General features: G+C 35.3%; 1 protein-coding gene across 1 annotated transcript in view; it reads right to left on the reverse strand.

Moving 5' to 3' along the window:
• c4b (complement 4B (Chido blood group)) overlaps positions 1-18,444 on the reverse strand; it is a 59,562-nt gene that overhangs the window by 6,332 nt on the left and 34,786 nt on the right. Inside the window, exons 9-35 of the mRNA XM_038269492.1 lie at positions 18,339-18,426; positions 17,820-17,922; positions 17,605-17,737; positions 16,522-16,634; positions 16,277-16,435; positions 16,033-16,200; positions 13,130-13,318; positions 12,716-12,859; positions 12,511-12,634; positions 11,739-11,810; positions 11,437-11,652; positions 11,225-11,333; positions 10,924-10,994; positions 10,697-10,836; positions 10,376-10,591; positions 10,222-10,273; positions 10,061-10,150; positions 9,774-9,980; positions 9,067-9,142; positions 5,122-5,314; positions 4,956-5,051; positions 4,403-4,553; positions 1,386-1,561; positions 1,112-1,270; positions 963-1,022; positions 792-882; positions 545-719 (exon numbers count right to left, since the gene is read on the reverse strand). Coding sequence (XP_038125420.1) covers positions 545-719; positions 792-882; positions 963-1,022; positions 1,112-1,270; positions 1,386-1,561; positions 4,403-4,553; positions 4,956-5,051; positions 5,122-5,314; positions 9,067-9,142; positions 9,774-9,980; positions 10,061-10,150; positions 10,222-10,273; positions 10,376-10,591; positions 10,697-10,836; positions 10,924-10,994; positions 11,225-11,333; positions 11,437-11,652; positions 11,739-11,810; positions 12,511-12,634; positions 12,716-12,859; positions 13,130-13,318; positions 16,033-16,200; positions 16,277-16,435; positions 16,522-16,634; positions 17,605-17,737; positions 17,820-17,922; positions 18,339-18,426 — 3,571 coding nt within the window. The remainder of the gene's footprint in view (positions 1-544; positions 720-791; positions 883-962; positions 1,023-1,111; positions 1,271-1,385; positions 1,562-4,402; positions 4,554-4,955; positions 5,052-5,121; positions 5,315-9,066; positions 9,143-9,773; positions 9,981-10,060; positions 10,151-10,221; positions 10,274-10,375; positions 10,592-10,696; positions 10,837-10,923; positions 10,995-11,224; positions 11,334-11,436; positions 11,653-11,738; positions 11,811-12,510; positions 12,635-12,715; positions 12,860-13,129; positions 13,319-16,032; positions 16,201-16,276; positions 16,436-16,521; positions 16,635-17,604; positions 17,738-17,819; positions 17,923-18,338; positions 18,427-18,444) is intronic.

The following is an 18,444-nucleotide window of genomic DNA, read 5'->3' on the forward strand; positions in this document are numbered from 1 at the left end:
TTAGGTGTGAACATAGCATAACAGTGGCAAGCTTCCAGCCATGCCGTCCTGCACGAGCATTGGGGGGTGATTCATTCATGTGTCAGGGTACGCGCACAGTGGGGGAGAGACAAGTAGACGACCATGATTGACGTGTCAGGAACCAATCGTGTACAACGGACCGTCTTTTTTGATTGGTTGGGGTTATTCATTGATTTCTCACTGTACCACTGGACCATTTATTTTAGTTTCACTTCCAGAACTTCTATTTCACTGCTTGCTAAGCGGCTGTGGGGAGATCTTTAAGCCACATGGTAAAAAAAATGTGTCAGAAAAGATCTCCTACTGCACCTTTAAAGAGCAGTTACCATTTTTTGTTTCAATTTCTAATTGTAGGTGTTGACACCTACAATAAAAATAAAAAATCAAAAAAAGTTTTTTTAATTATCTGAAATATTTCAGTGTGCCAAAAAAAGAAACAAATGTAAACCAAAAAAAAACAAAACAAAAAAAAAACTGGACAAATATCTCTTCAAAGCAAAATATATATGGATTGTCAACCAACCTGACACAGACAGTATAGATAACAATACTATCTGAATTTATCTCATTTTCAAGATCTCTCCGGCTTCGTGTGGGAGTATCCCAATCCTCAAATGTCGACCGTGCTACTCGTGTCTGCTTTTCCTCAGCAGAATTATAGTCATCATCGTAGTAGTCATAATTTTCTTTTATTTTTGCTGCAGATAATGAGATGGAGTCTTTACTGATGTCTTTGGTTTAAAAAAAAAAAAAAAAAAAAAAAAGCTTACCAGTGTACTCCACTTTCCCCTCCACTTTGACAGTAATATTAAGTTTGGAACAACCATCTTCAGGGTCCAGGAGATGGTATGTCTTTAAAGTCTGTAAATAAGCCAGGAATTTGCTCTATATTATAGATGTCAGTCATCATAAAATAAATAAGACGAATAAAAACTACTTACTTTCAGCTTGATATGTCCTTGTCCTTTCAATTCTACTGTAATGTTGTTCCCAGTAAATTTCTGAAAAAAGAAATGAATCGAAAAAAGATTATTTCAGGAAGACACCTCATTGTCCTATTAATATTTAATGCAGGAATGTTGGTCAATACCTCTAGGTCTGCTTCCACTATCTTATCGCTGTTTGCCAGTGCAAGCTTAACCATGTCAGTCTTCACTGGGATTCTGATATCTGCTGTTACATCTATAATGGGAGGTTTAGGATTTGCCAGTGCATATTCTGACAGGGCTTCCAGTGCCATGAGGGTATCCTGACCAGAGAGATTATTATTGAACAATTAATTTTCATTAAAAAAAACTACAGTATTCAAAGAAAGAGGATTGTTTTGATGTAAGTTTCTGTTATCAGTCACACATTGCAATTACCTGAGTAGATCGATAGCCTCCATAATAGTTTTCTTGGCTGACTAACCAGCAGGCTATTTTATCTGACCAACTTTTGTTACCGATTTTTACAGCAGCTAGTAGAGCGTAGGCTGTTGTCTCTATGGTGATGGCTTTAATAGCTTCTGTGTCTGTCCAGTAGTAGCAATCATTCTTGTCTGTTCAAAAATAGAAAAATATAAAAGAAAAATAACTAATGACTTGCTAAAAGTGACAAAGGTTTCTAGGCACTTAAGATATAACCAGCTAGCTGTGAAACTCCTTCTAATATAGTTTATGAGATTACAACGATCTCATACTTGGTAAAAAATTCCAAGTTTAAACCTTGATAAATCCTGATGTATTTGGTTATGTTGGTTTTATGCTAATAATCATTAAAGCAGATGGGAGAATTGAGAATAGTAGCTTGTTTGAAAAAGGTCCCTGGGTTTATGTTCCTACAGTAGGAGCGGCCAGGAAACATTTACACATACCTGCTGGTGTTCCTGTGTTGCCATAACAGATTAGTGAGACCAGAGACACCTAAAGTCTGTCTGAAATGATGGGAAAAGCTTTCTGTTCTATCTGTAATTTATAGTGAGCCAGAGCACTGTTTTAATATCTAAAAATGTTAAGGCTGTAAATTATATACTGTAAAAAGCAATTATTTCTAGATTAGACTGTGGTGTAAAGGTTAGTTGGACTGCGCCAATTAAGAGTGAATGTGTAAGACACTTACAATTTGCTTACCGTAGTATTTTAAATTAACAAGCTATAAGCAGAAACAGTAAATACTGTTAATTTGCGTGCATGTTACCAAGTTTGCTATCCTACTTTTAAAAATGGATCAAAGGTATCCTGCATTCTAAAAATATATATATTTTCTAAAGCTTAACAAATTAAAACAAACAAAACCAATTTCTATCAATAATGCTATATATTAGTGAGGCTTTTTTTGAACTGCTGGGTAAATATAAAAAACACTTTATTGTGCCAACATCTGATTCTAATTGAAACAAGTCATAGAATACATTGTATAGAAGGAAATAGAAATTGTTTGTCTCACTGTCTAAATCATTTTCTTGTTTTAGGTCAACAGGGATTACAGAAATAGTTTGTATTTGCCAAATGTGTAAATTATTAGAGATTATATACTTTAAATATTTGTATTTTTGCACTTGATTCATATGTAAAACTTTGTATACATAAATTTGTATTTGTCAGGATCCTCTTTAAAACTACAGCGCTAATTTGGCCCTCGTGAATTTTCAACCTTTTGCCGCATTTCAGGGATCAAACATGAAAATATAAAATTGTAATTTTTTTGTGAGCATCAACAAGTGGGACACAATCATGAAGTGGAACGAAACATATTGGCTAATTTAAAATTTTTAACAAATAAAAAACTGAAGAGACGGGCATGCACAATTAATCAGCCCCTTTACTTTCAGTGCAGCAATCGCTCTCCTGAAGTTCAGTAAGGATCTCTGAATAATCCAATGCTGACCCAAATGACTGAAGATAAAAAAAAGAATCCAACTGAGTGTAATCAAGTCTCTGTAAAAAATGCATGTGGTTTCCGTTTCACGAAACTACTTTAACAAACTCTGATTAAAATTTGCAACTCCAAATTGATCTAGCCTAATGTCAGGAACCGTGAGTTTTCGGTTTCCCAATAGCTGCTATGAATTAGTCAAATCAACTCTAAGTAGGTCCACTCAGAGTCAGTTGAGCATGTGTAAACATGTGGAGGAAGGTGCTCTAGTCAGATGAAACCAAAATCAAACTTTCTGGCAACAATGCAACAATGTTATATTTGATGTAAAAGCAACACAGCTCAACACCCTGAACACACCATACCCACTGTCAAACATGGTGGGCGCATCATCATGGTTTGGGCCTCCTTTTCTTAAGGAGGAATAGGGACAATAGTTTAAATTGATGGGAAGATGGATGGAGCCCATTACAGGATCATTCTGAAAGAAAGCCAGTTGGAGTCTGCAAAATACCTGAGACTGGGATGGAGATTTATCTTTCACCAAGACAATGATCCTAAACCTAATTCCTTTTCACAAATGCTCTTCATCCAACCTCACTGAGCTCAAGCTATTTTGCAGGAAGAATGAACAAAAATTTCCTTCTCTCGATGTGCAAAAGTGATAGATAGATACATACCCCAAGCGACTTACAGCTGTAATCACAGCAAAAGGTGGTGCCGCAAAGTATTAACTCAAGGGGGCTGAATAATTTTTCATACCCAATTTTTTTTTTTTTCTTAAAAAAAGTCGATAAGTTCAAGGGGGCTGAATCCTTTCATGGTTAACTTCAAACATTAGGACTCTCTCATCAAGCTTCTCACTATTGTTTACTGAAATTATGATATTTTTCTCCAGACAAGAGGGTCAGGTATGGTTGTATCCCTGCTCACAGATGAATTTTCAGGGTATATTGACTTTTTTTTTCCTACAACCTCTTTGTAACTACTTCGGTAGCATGTTAAGTGTCCATTTGCAAGACCCATTTCCATGCAAACATTTGTTTCCAGGTTATGTCACCTGCCTTCAGTATTTTCTTTCCCACTGAAACCAGTTCTTCCTGCACCAAACTGTAACCTGACCTCTGGCCTTTAAGCTAAAACTTGTCCAGAATTCATTTAACTTCAGTCAGTCTTAACAAAGTCTGTTGCTATTGTTTTTTGTTCATAAGCATATTTTTCACAAAAACTTGTTGATTTCTAGAACATAGAATAGTGTAATGACTAAACATTGTGCCAATAGATAAAAAAAATGTACTTTCACCTATTATACAAATATGACAAGAAATAAACTGTTTTGAAAACTGTAATAATCCTATAACAGAAAATTGATAGGTTGCCTTCAATATCAGACAAGAAAAACAAAATAATGCATATTTCATATCTTATTTCAACCTCTATTTGATGGAGGAATCTGATACATATAGAATAGGTTCATATAAAACAGTGTGAGGGTTTTTCTAAGCACAAATTAGACTGTACATGCCTCTTTTCACCATAGATTGAAGTTTCTGCCATGCGCGTGATTGACCATTCCCCTCTGATAGGTAATAAGCTGTAATAGCCACTGCATAGGGATGGCTGAGCTCTTCAATTTGGGACTGGAGATAAGCTGTTGCCTTTGAGATGCTTGTCTCCTGTAAGAGAGTAGACATTTGATTACTATTTTACAGAATGTTACTGACAATTGTTCTTTAGAATATTAAAGTAAAGTGATAGCAACACAAATTTTCTGCCAATATATTAGCCCATTACTAAACATGAATACCAAGTAATCGCTTATTTATAAATCTAATTAAAGCCAAAAACCTGACAAGAATGTAGTAGGTGATTAAAACAGCTTTAAAACATGTTCCATTTTCTATTTGATTCAAAAGATTTGTTGTCAAGACATATCTAAAGAACTGTCCTTGAGCAACAAAGCTGGGATGTAAAAAAAAAAAAATCACTTTCAATTAATACAATAACTGCAAAAAAAGCTTTGTAGTCCACTTGGAAACTAAAAAGGACATCCAGCAGGGCATGTTTGAAAATCGTACCACAACATTTAGATTTTCTGGTGGAAGAAATCCATGGGAGCGGTTCAGTGCAAGGGTGATGAAAGCGGTCATGGATGCATCTCGGTCTTTTCCTGTCTACATAGAACATAGACAGAGTTTGTCTTTTATTTCAATATTTATTAATATGTGTCCTATATTTGCTTACCAGAACATCTCTGTGTAACACAGGATTAGGGTCTCTGAATGAGCCATCACTCTGTTGTATTGAAACCAAGTAACTGACAGGGTGGTTGATCTCATTTTCTTGAACCATTCTAAGGCTTCGACCCTGAACTCGACCACCAAAATTTTGACTCTCCGCAATCAGAGATAGAATCTTTACTACGAGAGCAGTCAACCTTAGGGGAAAAGAATACAAAAAGATTTTTTTTTAAAGAAAAAATGGGCTTTTTGTGGGTTCACATGTTTTGTGATTAAAGGCATAGTGGAGGATTTTCGTGAATTTTTGAAAACATCCGCCCTCTCCACTATAAAATAAAGCACACGCACAGCCCTGTACCCAATCCCAAGAGGGAATGCCAATTAAAGGGGTGCGAGAGTATGTACGAGCCCATTTCTCCTTGTGCATACTCTGTTGGCGTTTGCATCGCTCATACCATCTTACTTTTTAAAAGAAGATTTGTGATTTTTCCACTATATCAGACTCGCAACTGGTAAATAAAAATGGTGATGAGCACGTAGGACGGCCTTACGTTAACGCATCACCAGAATGATTCACAATTAGGAAGACTACTTTTTTTTGATGATCCACCCGGAAAAAGAACATCCTCCACCATACCTTTAAGATTGCATCTTAGATTCACCAATTTCATGTTAAAAATTTTAATCCATTGATTAAACATGAAAAAATGACCAGCTGGATGAAGCAAGTTTGAAAGATTTGGAATGAACTGTTTTTATTTTTGTGATTGCTCATAGTTTAAATCATTGTATAACATCTCTAGTTTAGACACTATTTGCATTACAAAATGAACACTTTTGATCTTTTACATTTAATGATTGAACTCCAAGTTGTACCGAAAGTGTCGATAAAACTAAATTCATTAAAATGAAGAGATTTTACATTTTGTAAAGTAACTGCTTAGTTACTTTGCCTATTAACTAGCTACTTTGATTTAGCAGTAACTGAGTTATTAACTCTTTAATTTACTTTTTGAGAGAAGTAACTGGTAACGAACACAGATCTATCTTTGCAGGGACTTAACTTCATGTTTGCGCTCCTCCCTGATGGTGCACACAGCAGCTCCTTGCTCTCAACATTATCTGTGCACTCAACTGTATCTGCAAGTCCTTGCGACTTAATAGAAGACTGTAAAACTGCTGAAAACCTGAATTCTTTTAAGTCAAAGTTAAAAACTCAATTGTTTAAAGGAGCCTTTGACTGTTGAATTTAAATTGCTAACTCATTAGTTTAAGTTTGTGTTCAAACAGTTTTATTTGTTTTGCTACCAGTGTGGATTCCAGTGTCTCCCTGTTATAATTTAAATTTTAAATGATGGAAAATGACAGTATTATGGCCCACCAGAACAAAGAAAAAAAGGAAGGTAAGAGAAAAAGCAGACAATTATTTGCAGTACCAGTTTTACAAGCAATCAGTGATGCTGCTGCTGCAGAAAAAACTGTACGGGTGTGTAGTGGGGGCCCTGGCAATGATGTATAAGTTCGATATAATGTGACATGACTACTACATAGGCTTCAGATGCTTCGGAAACCTTTGGATTTGTATCCAATTTAGAACCACATAAAGATGTGGCTGAATTAGAATTATTTTTTTTGAGGGGAGTGAAAAGATCAGGATCGGGAAGTTTATACTGCTGTGAAAAAGACAGATATAAGTCCTATAGGAGCAATAAAATTGGATTTGACCCACATTTGATAACTGTGCAAAGATAGCCTAAGTACAGTTGGAAGACAGATGTTCTTCTAGAGAAGGGTCGGCAACCCAAACTGCTCAAAGAGCCCTATTGAACCAAAAAGAAAATCTGGAGCCGCAAAAATGTAAAGTGTTCTTTAAGCTCTAAGTGTATTAGCCCACCATAAAAAGGACTACGTGGTCTTAAATATATAACAAGCATTCATCATTAAATGTTTATCCTGGAGCAAATGTAACATAGAAGTATAAGGTGAAGGAGGAGCAGTGAACGCTCTCACCGCGTGGAATTCACCGCGTGCCGCTTCACTGCCCTAGGTTTTGGATGAAATTATAGAAACACGATAAAGGGTCTTTCTATGGTGGACGTGTTTCTGTTGGGAGGAGTTGATTGAGTCATGAGGAACCAAGCAGGAACTGACATCCATCAGACCAGTGCTCTCCTCAAAATCTCACATCCTCTGTCACCAGCCTTCCTTGGTGTTATATGTTATGTATGTTATGTGTTTTGAGGATTTTGGGAAAAAATGGAAGAAAGTTCACATCCCTGCATCAGAGAACTACCTGTTCGATCTGTGTGTGGTTTTCCAGCAGCAGTAGTGGAGTTTGGAAATGCAATCTACTTCTTAAAGCTACAGTGTGTAATAATTACAGGGATATACAGTCAGAAATGTAATATATTATACATAACTATGTTATTTATCATCATCTACGAGCTCAGCCTCTTAACCTTAATATTTGCGTTGCCTTAGAATTCGTTATTTATAATTACATAGGAGCGGGTCTCGCAGCCATGGAGGCAGACATCTTTGCGCTACGGCAGCGCAGAGCCAACAAACTAGCGATTGCGAGATCGCCCATTACGCTCGAAAGTAACTACGGCAAGTTGAGAGAGATGAACTGAGACGGTACTGAACAATAGATGGCAGTATTAAAATTATCTATGTAAACAAACCTCATCACTTGAGAAGGTAGGTGATACGGACGTCGTGGAAGACATTTTGTCCCGTAACGCTCGCCGTACTGTTGGGGGGGAGAAGCGGTGGGGGGGAGATGTTCATGTTGCTGCGGTCTGCAGTCTGGACGTTAGATGTCGCTGAAAATTACACACTGTAGCTTTAAATCTATCTTTGCTCTCCTCTAATTCAGCTAGAAGTTCTGCAATCGCACTTTTTCTCTCACTCCAAACTTGGTGGTTGGCTGCATATTTAGCTTGCCTTCCCTGGAAATGCCTTTCCAAATTACTCTTTTTATTTTTTTGATAACCTCTACATTACAAAGCAAAAACGCAGGCAATCCTTCCACATTGATAATGAAAGCAAATGATTCGCTCCATTCTTCTTTGAATCATCTTTCTTATCAGCTATCTTCCTGTTTTCCTCCTGTTTGCCTGGCATCGTTCCATGCTGAAACCTGGGTTGCAGGCTATGATGCAAATTTTCATTGAAAGAAATGTTTGCATTTATTGTTTAAAGTTATTTATTATACAAATTTGTAAAGCATTGGAAAATATATTGAATGTTTGTTTGACCTGCACACCATATTGATAAAATAAACAAAAAGAAAAAAAAAATCAATTTTCATAAATTTTTGAAAAAACCCCAGGGAGCCGCAAAGGGGTAGCTAAAGAGCAGCATACGGCTCAGAAGCCCCGGTTGCCGACTCCTGTTATAGAGGATACCTTCATGTCTGGCTAAATCTTTGAAAAAAAGTTTTTTGGTTGTTTTGGTGTGATGAAACATCAAAGTATACAGTAAGATAGCACTAATGGTATGTTTTTTTTTTTTTTTTTTTCAATTCAGATTCAAATGTGATCTGCCAATCTCTGCCAGTTTTGACATCACGCCTTAAAGATAAAGAGCTGAAGGTCAATGCAACTTTTTTATTTGTTACTTGAGTCTGTGAACAAGACATGTTGCAGAGTATATTTGTTTTGAGTGTATGACCTTTACTCAGAAGGGCACTAATGCCTAGTCTAATTAATCTGGAAATTTTTAGAGAGGCCTAAGTGGGTAGTATTAACAAGTCAAAAAGCGCAAGACTGAAGGACTTCCAAAGAAGATTAAACATTGAAATGTAATAAAAACAGGTTCAAGGTCATGCTATTGCAGCTATTCAAGCTTTTTTCTTTTTTAATTGATATACACACTATTCATTTCATCACGGTCAAAACATGTGAAACTTTTATACAAATGGAAAGGATTTAAGATATTTACTCACCAGTTACTTGGTGCCACTGATGTCCATGATCCAAAGGATCCATTGGAATTATTATATGATAAAACTCTGATATAGCCTAAAAATGATTTCATCACATAAGGAGCACATGAGTTAAAAATAAGAGCCTTTGAAATGTATTTTTTTGATAAAGCTTATAGTTAGAGATAGCTCAGGTTATCCTGAGCTATCTCTATAGTTATGCTGCTATAAGCTTAGACTTCTGGAGGAGTATTTCCTTTTTTCCATTTTTGATAAAAGAGTAACATAAGTTAATACATGGCTGAAGCTTAAGGTTTTTCTTCTTTTTTTCTTTTTCTAAAAGATTATGGCATTTATTTGTATTCATCCCCCTTTACTATGATATGCAAATTAAAATCCATTCCTTTATATAGGTGACATGATTAGTTACAAGAGTCACCTATGTCTAAATTTCAATCTCATTATAAATGCATAATTTCTGTAAAGGCCTCAGAAGTTTTTTGGATCACATTTATGAACAAGCAGAATGATGTACACCCTGAGACTGATCAGAAGGGAAGCTCTGAAGAAGTTGAAAATAATAACAATAATGAAATAAAATTCTTTGTATATCATCAATGATTATGCTTATGATTTTTTTTAACATTCTTTTTAAATGTTATTGTAAATGTTGTTAATGGAAAATTTAAATACTTAGCAAACAAATATTATCTGTGACATTTTCTTACCATGTTCAACGTAATCAAGAGCCTTATCTCGAGCAACAGAATTTAGACTGAACCACCCGCCACTCAAGTCAAGGTAGCGCAAAGCTAAAGTTGTTGGCATTAATCCCCTCATCGTCTGTTCTAAACAGCCACTCGGTAGAGTAATAAGTTGTGAAACCTTCTTTGGGGAAAGGAGTTTCTTCACATATGAACTATTAAAGTGGTTTTCTGTTGATAAAAGAGATAAAAGAATCAGATTTATATTGTTTCTTACCTGGGTTCTATGTCTAAATCTAACAGCAACCTACCTTGTATGGATAAGAATATACTGGAGCCTGAGTCAGGTACTGTGCCATCTGGCAAAGTTCCATCAATGTAGATAATTTTTGAACTCCGTCCTGTTGTTACAGAGAGGTAGATCTAAGAATTAAAACTTAGCAAGAATCACTAAGGAATAACGAAAACTCACCATCCAATTTGATCATAGTCGTTGTTTCCTTTTTCTCCAACTGTCCTTCAGTCTTCATCAAAATGAATCAGAAAAATAAGATTTCTATCAGCATGTATCACTGCCTTGTGTTCCTTCTTGAAATCAATTTTGAACAGAACTCCAAGTCTTTTACCTGTACTTTTAAGGTTTTTTGTAGCTGATCTATTCCATTGTCATGTTTAATATCATACAGGCGGATTTTAATTGGTAATGGACCAGTTTTTATGGGGACAACTGAAAAGGACACCAGCTGGGAAGAGTGGTTCTTAACAGTGATTTCAGTGTAGGAGTTGGTGGTGGTGGAAGCAGGAGAGCAAAGTCCTTCAACTTGTTCCATATGTACTGCCAACTGTGCAATGCAGGCGTAATAACAAAGCAGTATGAATCATGTTTAGAATATTTGAAATAAACAGTTTATGTTTTTTTAATTACTTATTCTATAAAATTTGATTACCTGTAAGTTTCTTTCACCGTAGTTGTAGATAACAGGCGAAATTGAGAGTTGCTCAAACTTTTTCACTGAGTAAGGCAGCCTCAGCGACACAAATGTCTCCTTAAATGCTCTGATCTCAAGTGGCTTAACTACACACAGACCTGTAGGGAATAGAACACAAGTTTATTTGGCCATTATTAAAAGGCTATTCTCAAACAAAGTGTTCCTTTTGCATTCTGTAGTTTCACCTGTTTCTGGAGATAGTGTGATAACTTGAATCTCCCAAGTGGTGATGGAGTCAGGGAGGAATAAATTATGCCTAAAATGTTTTCAACAAAGTATACTTAAAAAAATATATTAACACTGGTATGAAAATTTGTTTCTATTTTTATTTAACACAATTTGCATAAGTCAATCAGTTTGGATATATATTTTGCACTGAATAAAGAGAGTCAAACTGTTACATTTTTCTATGCTTGCTGTGGCAGAGTGCAACAGTATGATCCAGCCATTATAAATATCACCACATTCTAATTGATAACTTCTTACCTTTTTTTGTCATTTACCAAAAAATGCTTAAACTCAAAGCTTGGAGGAAAAAATTTTCTCATTTTCTCAGTTCTGAAAAAATAATCCTCCATTAGATCGGTAATTGCAGCTAACGGAAAGAAAACATGCATTAGTTATATAAACAACTTTAACTATATTTGGGAAATACCGAGTTAAGTCAATAGAAATATTGTTAATGTGTATAATCTTACTTCTTCCAAGTTGGCTCTGAGAATCCTCTATCATCTTTCTCTGTCTCAGCTTCTCTGCTGCAAGGCAGCACTTTAGGAAGGCATCCGCACATGTCTGATTTCTTTTCACTAGACGGACCCTCTCTGATCTTTTCAGACATGTACTTTCTCTCATTGGGATGCGAGAAAATGCATGGCTACAGCAGATTTGGAGGTCAGCATCTTGAAACTCTAATTCTAGAAGAGAAAAAAAAACATGCGTTTTCATTTTTTTTTTCTTTATAGATGTTTTATTCAAAGGAAATACAGGTCTAAAATCTTACTCAATTTAATTTTTTCCTCATTGAGGTCCACTGAACGCCTTGGTCTCACATTTTGTGACTCACACGTTATACCTGCATATGAAGTATAGATTGAAAGAATTTCAGTACATCAAGTGATGCAGCAGATAACTTGTTACATTTTTGATAAAGCAAAACAATGATGAGCACTTCATCAAATAGGTAGTTCAAGCTTTTTCAGCTCAATATCAGAGCCATCCAAGTCTGATTTTTCACAACTGAGGTGTTTAGTGTGTTTAGAAGAAACTCTATCCCCACCCCCATTCCCTGAGAAATTTAAGTATTGGGTTTGAAGTGTAGATGCAGCAATACCACCAATGCGTAAAAACCTAAACAAACAAGGACAAAATAGTCTATACCCCTTGATTAATTAAAGAAGATTAAAAATGGTCACAGGAACAATTTGAAACTAACAAAAGCAATAAATAATGAATATATTCGTTGTGTTGTGTTGTATATTGTTCGTGCCACCAAATTAATAGAAAAACCTTAAGTCTTCGAGATGCAAAATATCTGCATGGTGTCATACTAATAAATAAAATCATTAAACCAGCGGGGACGAGAATTATGGTACCTTTTGATGTCTTATTATGCCAAAAGTAAGTTTCTAAAGTGAATGTTAAGGAATACTTCATTGTTATTTTGGAAACCAAGTTCTGAAACTCAGAAATTGAGTATTGTTCTGAACTTGTGCAGTACCACACTTGAATATTCAGTTACATATAAAACTTTGCTTGATAGATTTCTTTCTTACTTGTCCTCCATTTTTGCACAGACTGAGAAGCAAAAGCAAGGCCCGCATCTAGGAGCACTGCTTCTGGGTCAGATCCTCCACTGTATGCACAGCCGAGGTCATATGAGGCCATTGTAGAAAATACCTGCAAATACAAGGAAACTAGTTCTGATTGCTATTTCTAAAATGTCCTATGATTAGAACATCACTAAAAGATGTTTATTACCTGTTTGGGTGTCAATTTATTATCAGCTTTGAGACCATAGAAAGCCTTATCCACAGCTAGCAAAGCCACTGTAGCTGTCTGCCTATGTAAATCCAATTCCAGTTCAGTTTGTATTCCTGGCCTAGCCTGTCCTTTGTGTTGAACCTAAGTGAGAAAATGTTCAAAAAATATTTTATGTATTAATTTGCATTTAACCTTATTAAAAACAAATCTTATATGAGCTGTGTTATACACGCATGTACTTTATATATAAAGTCAAATTAAGAATAAATTTTTTTGACTTCCAAAAAAATACCTTTCAGCCATAGCTCTCACAAATAATATAAGAACAGTCCACCCTTAGGACATCATCAAATGAACTGAAATTTTTTTTTTTGGGTTTCCCAATAACACTTATCTGCTCTGTTTACTCACCGTGACCTTTATCTCACATTCATCCCTGACATCGACCCAAACAGAGTCTGCTATGATGTCATTTTTGCTGTGATAGTAGCCAATTAGGCGGAAGGCTGGAACCATATCAGCTGTTATTCTCAAATTATGTTTAACTGATATACCAATGGGAAGTGAACCATTTTCTATTATCGTTCCACGGCTCAAAACCTGCAAGACATGAAAGCAAAGTTATTATTCATCACTAGTTTGTCTCCATTATCTAAATTCTTCGAATTTTGACTCAATTCTTTCTTACGGAACTGTTGTAACTGAGTAACTTTGTTGGCTTCCTTGCTGCCACAAATTATTTCAGTGTTGAATCTGCATATAGACATTCTATGAGTTTGAGGTACAGTGCAGGTTATTTCTTAGGCCACCAAGACAAATGTGCTGGAAGGCTATAGGTCATACACCATTTGTCATTTCCATTAGTATTCAACTTTCAACCATATCAAAATAATAATAATGAGAAAAAAATCTTGAAAAAATAATTTCTTGATACCTACTAAACTTTAAGGCCAATATTATCCGCTCTTATCTTTACCTCTTACCTGACTTTTTAAAATTAGTTCACTATACAGTGCACTTATTTATAGTACCGTAATAGATTCTCATTTGTTGTTAACATTGTCAAGTGTAAAGTTGATTTTCATTCATTTTAGCAGGTAAAAACAACTTCAACTGAAAACTTACATAATAGTGGGAAAAAAATATTCTGTAGAATATCTGTAAATTTTACAATAATGCTGGGCACTTTTTGTCAACTAAGAAACTTCCTCAAGAGAGTCTGTGGTTGTGAATACGTTGTGATAATTGAGTCTGTTTTGATTATCTCAAGATACTATAAAATTCAGAAGCAAACTTTAGTGGCATTGTACAGCTGACAGTCTGAAACAAGCCTAAAATGTACCCCCTTTTTGGCAAATATAGACTGAAGTGACAGTTCACAACAGATTTCATGAATTAACACATCCGACAGACTTAATACTGTCCACATAGAAAAATTAGCATTGTCTAACTTAAACAAAAACCTTGCAAAACATAACAACTGTCTTTTGTGAAATTGTAAATTGTTACAATTTGCTAATATGATATCCCATCAGCATGATATAAATATTTTCAATTTGATATGTTTTTAGTAAAAAACAAAACTTGGTTGAAATATGCCTTATGAGGTGTTGGCTTTGGTATTTTCAAAAATATCCAAATATGTTACTAAAAGTTGAGTATGCTAAAGTGTTCAGACCGAAAGACATGATTCGTTTCTTCATAAAACATGTATACACTGCTGTGGATTCCTTTGATGGTGGGCTTTGCATCATTTTCTGATGTAAAACTCACCCAGTGGACGCACCTTGGATCCACATGTTTGTCCAAGGAGGACAAGAATTAAGGTCATCGGCTGATGACCTCGATTTTTCTGATGATCTTGGGACTGATGACTTCATCCACCAGCCTATCTCTGCCCAGTACTCATTACCTTTCATCTGATCCACCTGCTTCAGCCTCTGTTTCACCAGCCTTCAAGCATTTCAAGCCTTTGGTAAGAGCCCTCAAGTCTTGGGGGAGAGTTCTCTAGCATACCTGAGTGTTTCTGATTGCCTGACCCTGACCGGTTTCTTTAACTGGACCTCTGAGCCCGCCTGTCTCTGTTCTGATCTGTTTGCCTGACCGACTGGATTTCTTCCTTGAATACTCGGTCCTACTGTTCTGATCGAAGTCAAATGTGAACTTATCAAACTTCACAAATTTACAAAGCTTTGATTTAAGCATGTGTACTTTCCCAAATTGTTTACAGGCATAAGACACTTAATGCACTCCAAGAACAAGTATTTGTTGGATCATAAACCATGTTAATAATCTCTTAAAGTTTCTGAAAAACGTCCCCCAACTCAGTCTACAAGACACCTCCTGCAGAAATGTTCCCCATCACTGTGTTGACGACAAAAACACACAGCACACAGGATTTCTGTCTCTTTCCATGAAGCTGCCTGGGGTTCAAATTGGATGAGACAAGCTCATGGTGCTTTGCCCAAGACCCAGATCTCCAGAATCACCAAGGCTAAATCATGATGGTTGACATTTCATAACTGAATTGCAGCAAAACAGAATGTTTACGAAATTTTTCTCTGAGCTTCAGAACTTACAGACCCAGACTGGAGGTTAAAGTCTCCTAAAGAAGCCTTTTCCTTGGTTTGTAGCACGTGGGACAAAGGCCTAACAATATTTAATTCAAGTCATTGATTTGCATTGTGAATTGGTTTGAAAACATTCCAACTGCTCTTAATTAGTCAGAAGCTAATTTGATTACATCCCAAATTCTCCAAAATAAACTTTGGTTCCCAAACATAAAATCCATACTAAACTTTGACATTATTGCATCTTCTCATTGATTATGGGTTTCAACCACGTTTTTCCTTCCCCATAGTAGATTAGTTAAGTTGAGTTTCCCTAGTTTTTAGTAATTTAATCAAGAGTTTTTAACTGAAACATGTTTGATTTGCAGCTGAGGTATTTTTTGTTAATAAACTCATATTTTGAATGGAAGTTGTGATGAATGTATGCCATATACGTGCACTTTCATTTGTTTTTCTTACACACAGCCAGAAGGGCATGTGTTCATACACAATATATGACAGTCCAAATAATATCAGATTAAATAACATATTTACCACCGTAAAGGGGTGGGTAATAAATATATTAAAGTTGCACATGTTACTTCTTTCAAAACAGTCTTGCCCGTTATGTTAATTTTTTGTAAACAATAATGAAGTTGGTGAAATAAAAAAGGACATTAGTCTGAATTCATTTCCTTTTCACATAGAAATGTGTGTTTTTTCAGTATCTGATTTCAGTATCTGATTTATATCGCTTATACTTACCAGGTAATATATATATCCATTGCTTGGTCCATTGATAGTGTTAAATGTTACAGATAATGATTCATCCATATTGTAAACTTTGTTGGTAATTGATATGTAAAGGTAACTTCCTCCTTTGGATGAACTGGCTTTTAGATGTTTGCTCCTTTGAAGACCATCTGTTGAAACCTGCAAGAGTCAAAGGCTGAAGCATTTGAAAGTGGACCACAGTGAAACACATACGACTGAAATTGTAAATACTAACATCAACTGTAATCTCAGAGGTAGAGATAATATTAAAGGTATGAAACAATCCTCCATCCTGATCTGTGGTGCCTTGATGAAACGGCTGTTCAGATGCACTTATAGATATATTTACTGGGACACGAACTGCTGGGGTGCCGTCAGGGTGACGAACAACAACCTACAATACAAAATAGTATAAAATTATTATAAGCGAACAAAGGGAAGAAAAAAAAAAAACACGAAAAAGATTGCACTCTGACTTACCACAACATCTAGTGGAACACCAGGAATAAAATGTGAACGAGTTCGAGACAGATCTATGTTGTATTTATGTGACAAGATGGGAAGGTAAATGTCTCCCTGTTGTACTTCACCACCTTAAAGAATAAATGGAGAAAGTCATATGACTAAGATATTGTGGTAATATAAAGGCTGATATTTTTAGTGTATAAACAACTTAAATCAGAAAAAAGTTAAATAGATCTACAGCTTAAATAATAAATGTAGTCTTGATGAAGACAATGCTGTCCCTCCACTTATTCAAGAATCGACCATGATAGAAAGCTCTGGGCTATACCAAGATCCTAAAAAATTATCCCAATCTTAACTTTTCTAAAGATGCAACAATTTACACAGTTTCACAATTCATTAATTATTTAAAATGAACCAAAATGGATTAGCCTTGTGTGAAAAAAAGTGTACCTCTTGGCAGATTTTCTGTGATAGTATTTTGTCTCTAATTGGTAAAATTCAACAAGAAAAATAAGGACAAAACAGTTGAGCATCATCAGCATAATAGTAGTTATATATATCTCATGTTGTCTAATAATTGTACCTATTTGAAGTAATTATATAGTAAAGAAAATATGGCCCGAACACTGAACCCTGTGGTACTCCATAGGTAACATTTGAGTTATGATAACATATTATCATCGATATTAACAAACTACAATATTTGTAAAACAACCAACTGGTTTTCCTTTTCTCCTACACTGTTTACATTCTGATCACAGTTGCACTTTATAAATGGTAAAGTTAATTTCACTTTTGTAAGCTGCTCATTCACTTTTGAAAAGCTGTATACATCGAAATTTCAGACTGTATACACTCTGTATATGTACAAGATGTAAAGTTTGTCTAAGTCTGTCTCGAATGGTTGAAGTGGTATTAGAACAAGATTGAGTTTCGTGTCTTTGTGATTTAAGAAATACTACAGAAAAGATTATTTTTTGTTTTGCATATAATAATCACTACCTTTAAACTAGTTCTTTACTTTTTTAAGTAGAATTGCTAAGTCTTTACCAGGTAGAAGGAATATCAAAAGTAGGATATTAAGAGTGCTTTTACTTTGAATGTTGGTGACAAAAACTCCTATGTAAAGTTGAGATCCACTTTTCTGTAATTCAGTGAGGGAGGAGTCCAGCTGTTTCCAGTCAATGTCTTTTAACTTAAGAGTGGCTGTTGCTCTTCCATTCAGAACCTGAAAAAAATATAAGGTTTATTGTAATTTAGCAACACCTGAAGGATCCAAACAAAAGCCAGCAAACAAAGTTATCTCGTACCGAACCAGTCAGCTTCAGACCACTAATAATCTGCAGTTCACCATTCTTCTTAACACCAAACTTGCAGTGGTAGCCACCTTTGACTTCTTCACCGTATGAATACCTAAAAAAAAAAGCAGGAAAATGTCTGGATGTAGACAAAATGCATCCCCAGAAGAACAAAATGTATTCATATCGCCGGTAGATTTCGGTTTCAAGTACTCTTATTTTATTTACAATATGCTTTTAGCAGAAAGTTAAATCTGTGTTGATTTTCAGAGTAACTGGACAAATACTAAAAGAAACCTGAAAAGTTGGTACTCAATTCTTTGCAGATTACAACTGAAACTCTAAATATGCAAATTAATTTAAAGTAATCTTGAAGGCCTTTCAAAAATATTTGTCAAAGGAGATCCTAAGTAAAAGATTCCTTTGTAAAAGAGATCCTAAGTACCATACTGGGGTACAAAATTATTTGTTAAAAAATCATGTCGATTTTGAAAGTTAACCTTGAAATCAAGTAAGATGATTCACACTTACATTGCTGAAATGGTGAAGTCAAACTGTTGATCATTCAACAATATGTAATGCCGCTCTGCTTCAATTCTTACTTCAAAACTTGGTAAAACTATAAACAGGAGGAAAA

This window comes from Cyprinodon tularosa, unplaced genomic scaffold, assembly GCF_016077235.1.
Source record: "Cyprinodon tularosa strain WSP-4 unplaced genomic scaffold, ASM1607723v1 ctg73, whole genome shotgun sequence".
In the NCBI taxonomy this organism is placed as follows: domain Eukaryota; kingdom Metazoa; phylum Chordata; class Actinopteri; order Cyprinodontiformes; family Cyprinodontidae; genus Cyprinodon; species Cyprinodon tularosa.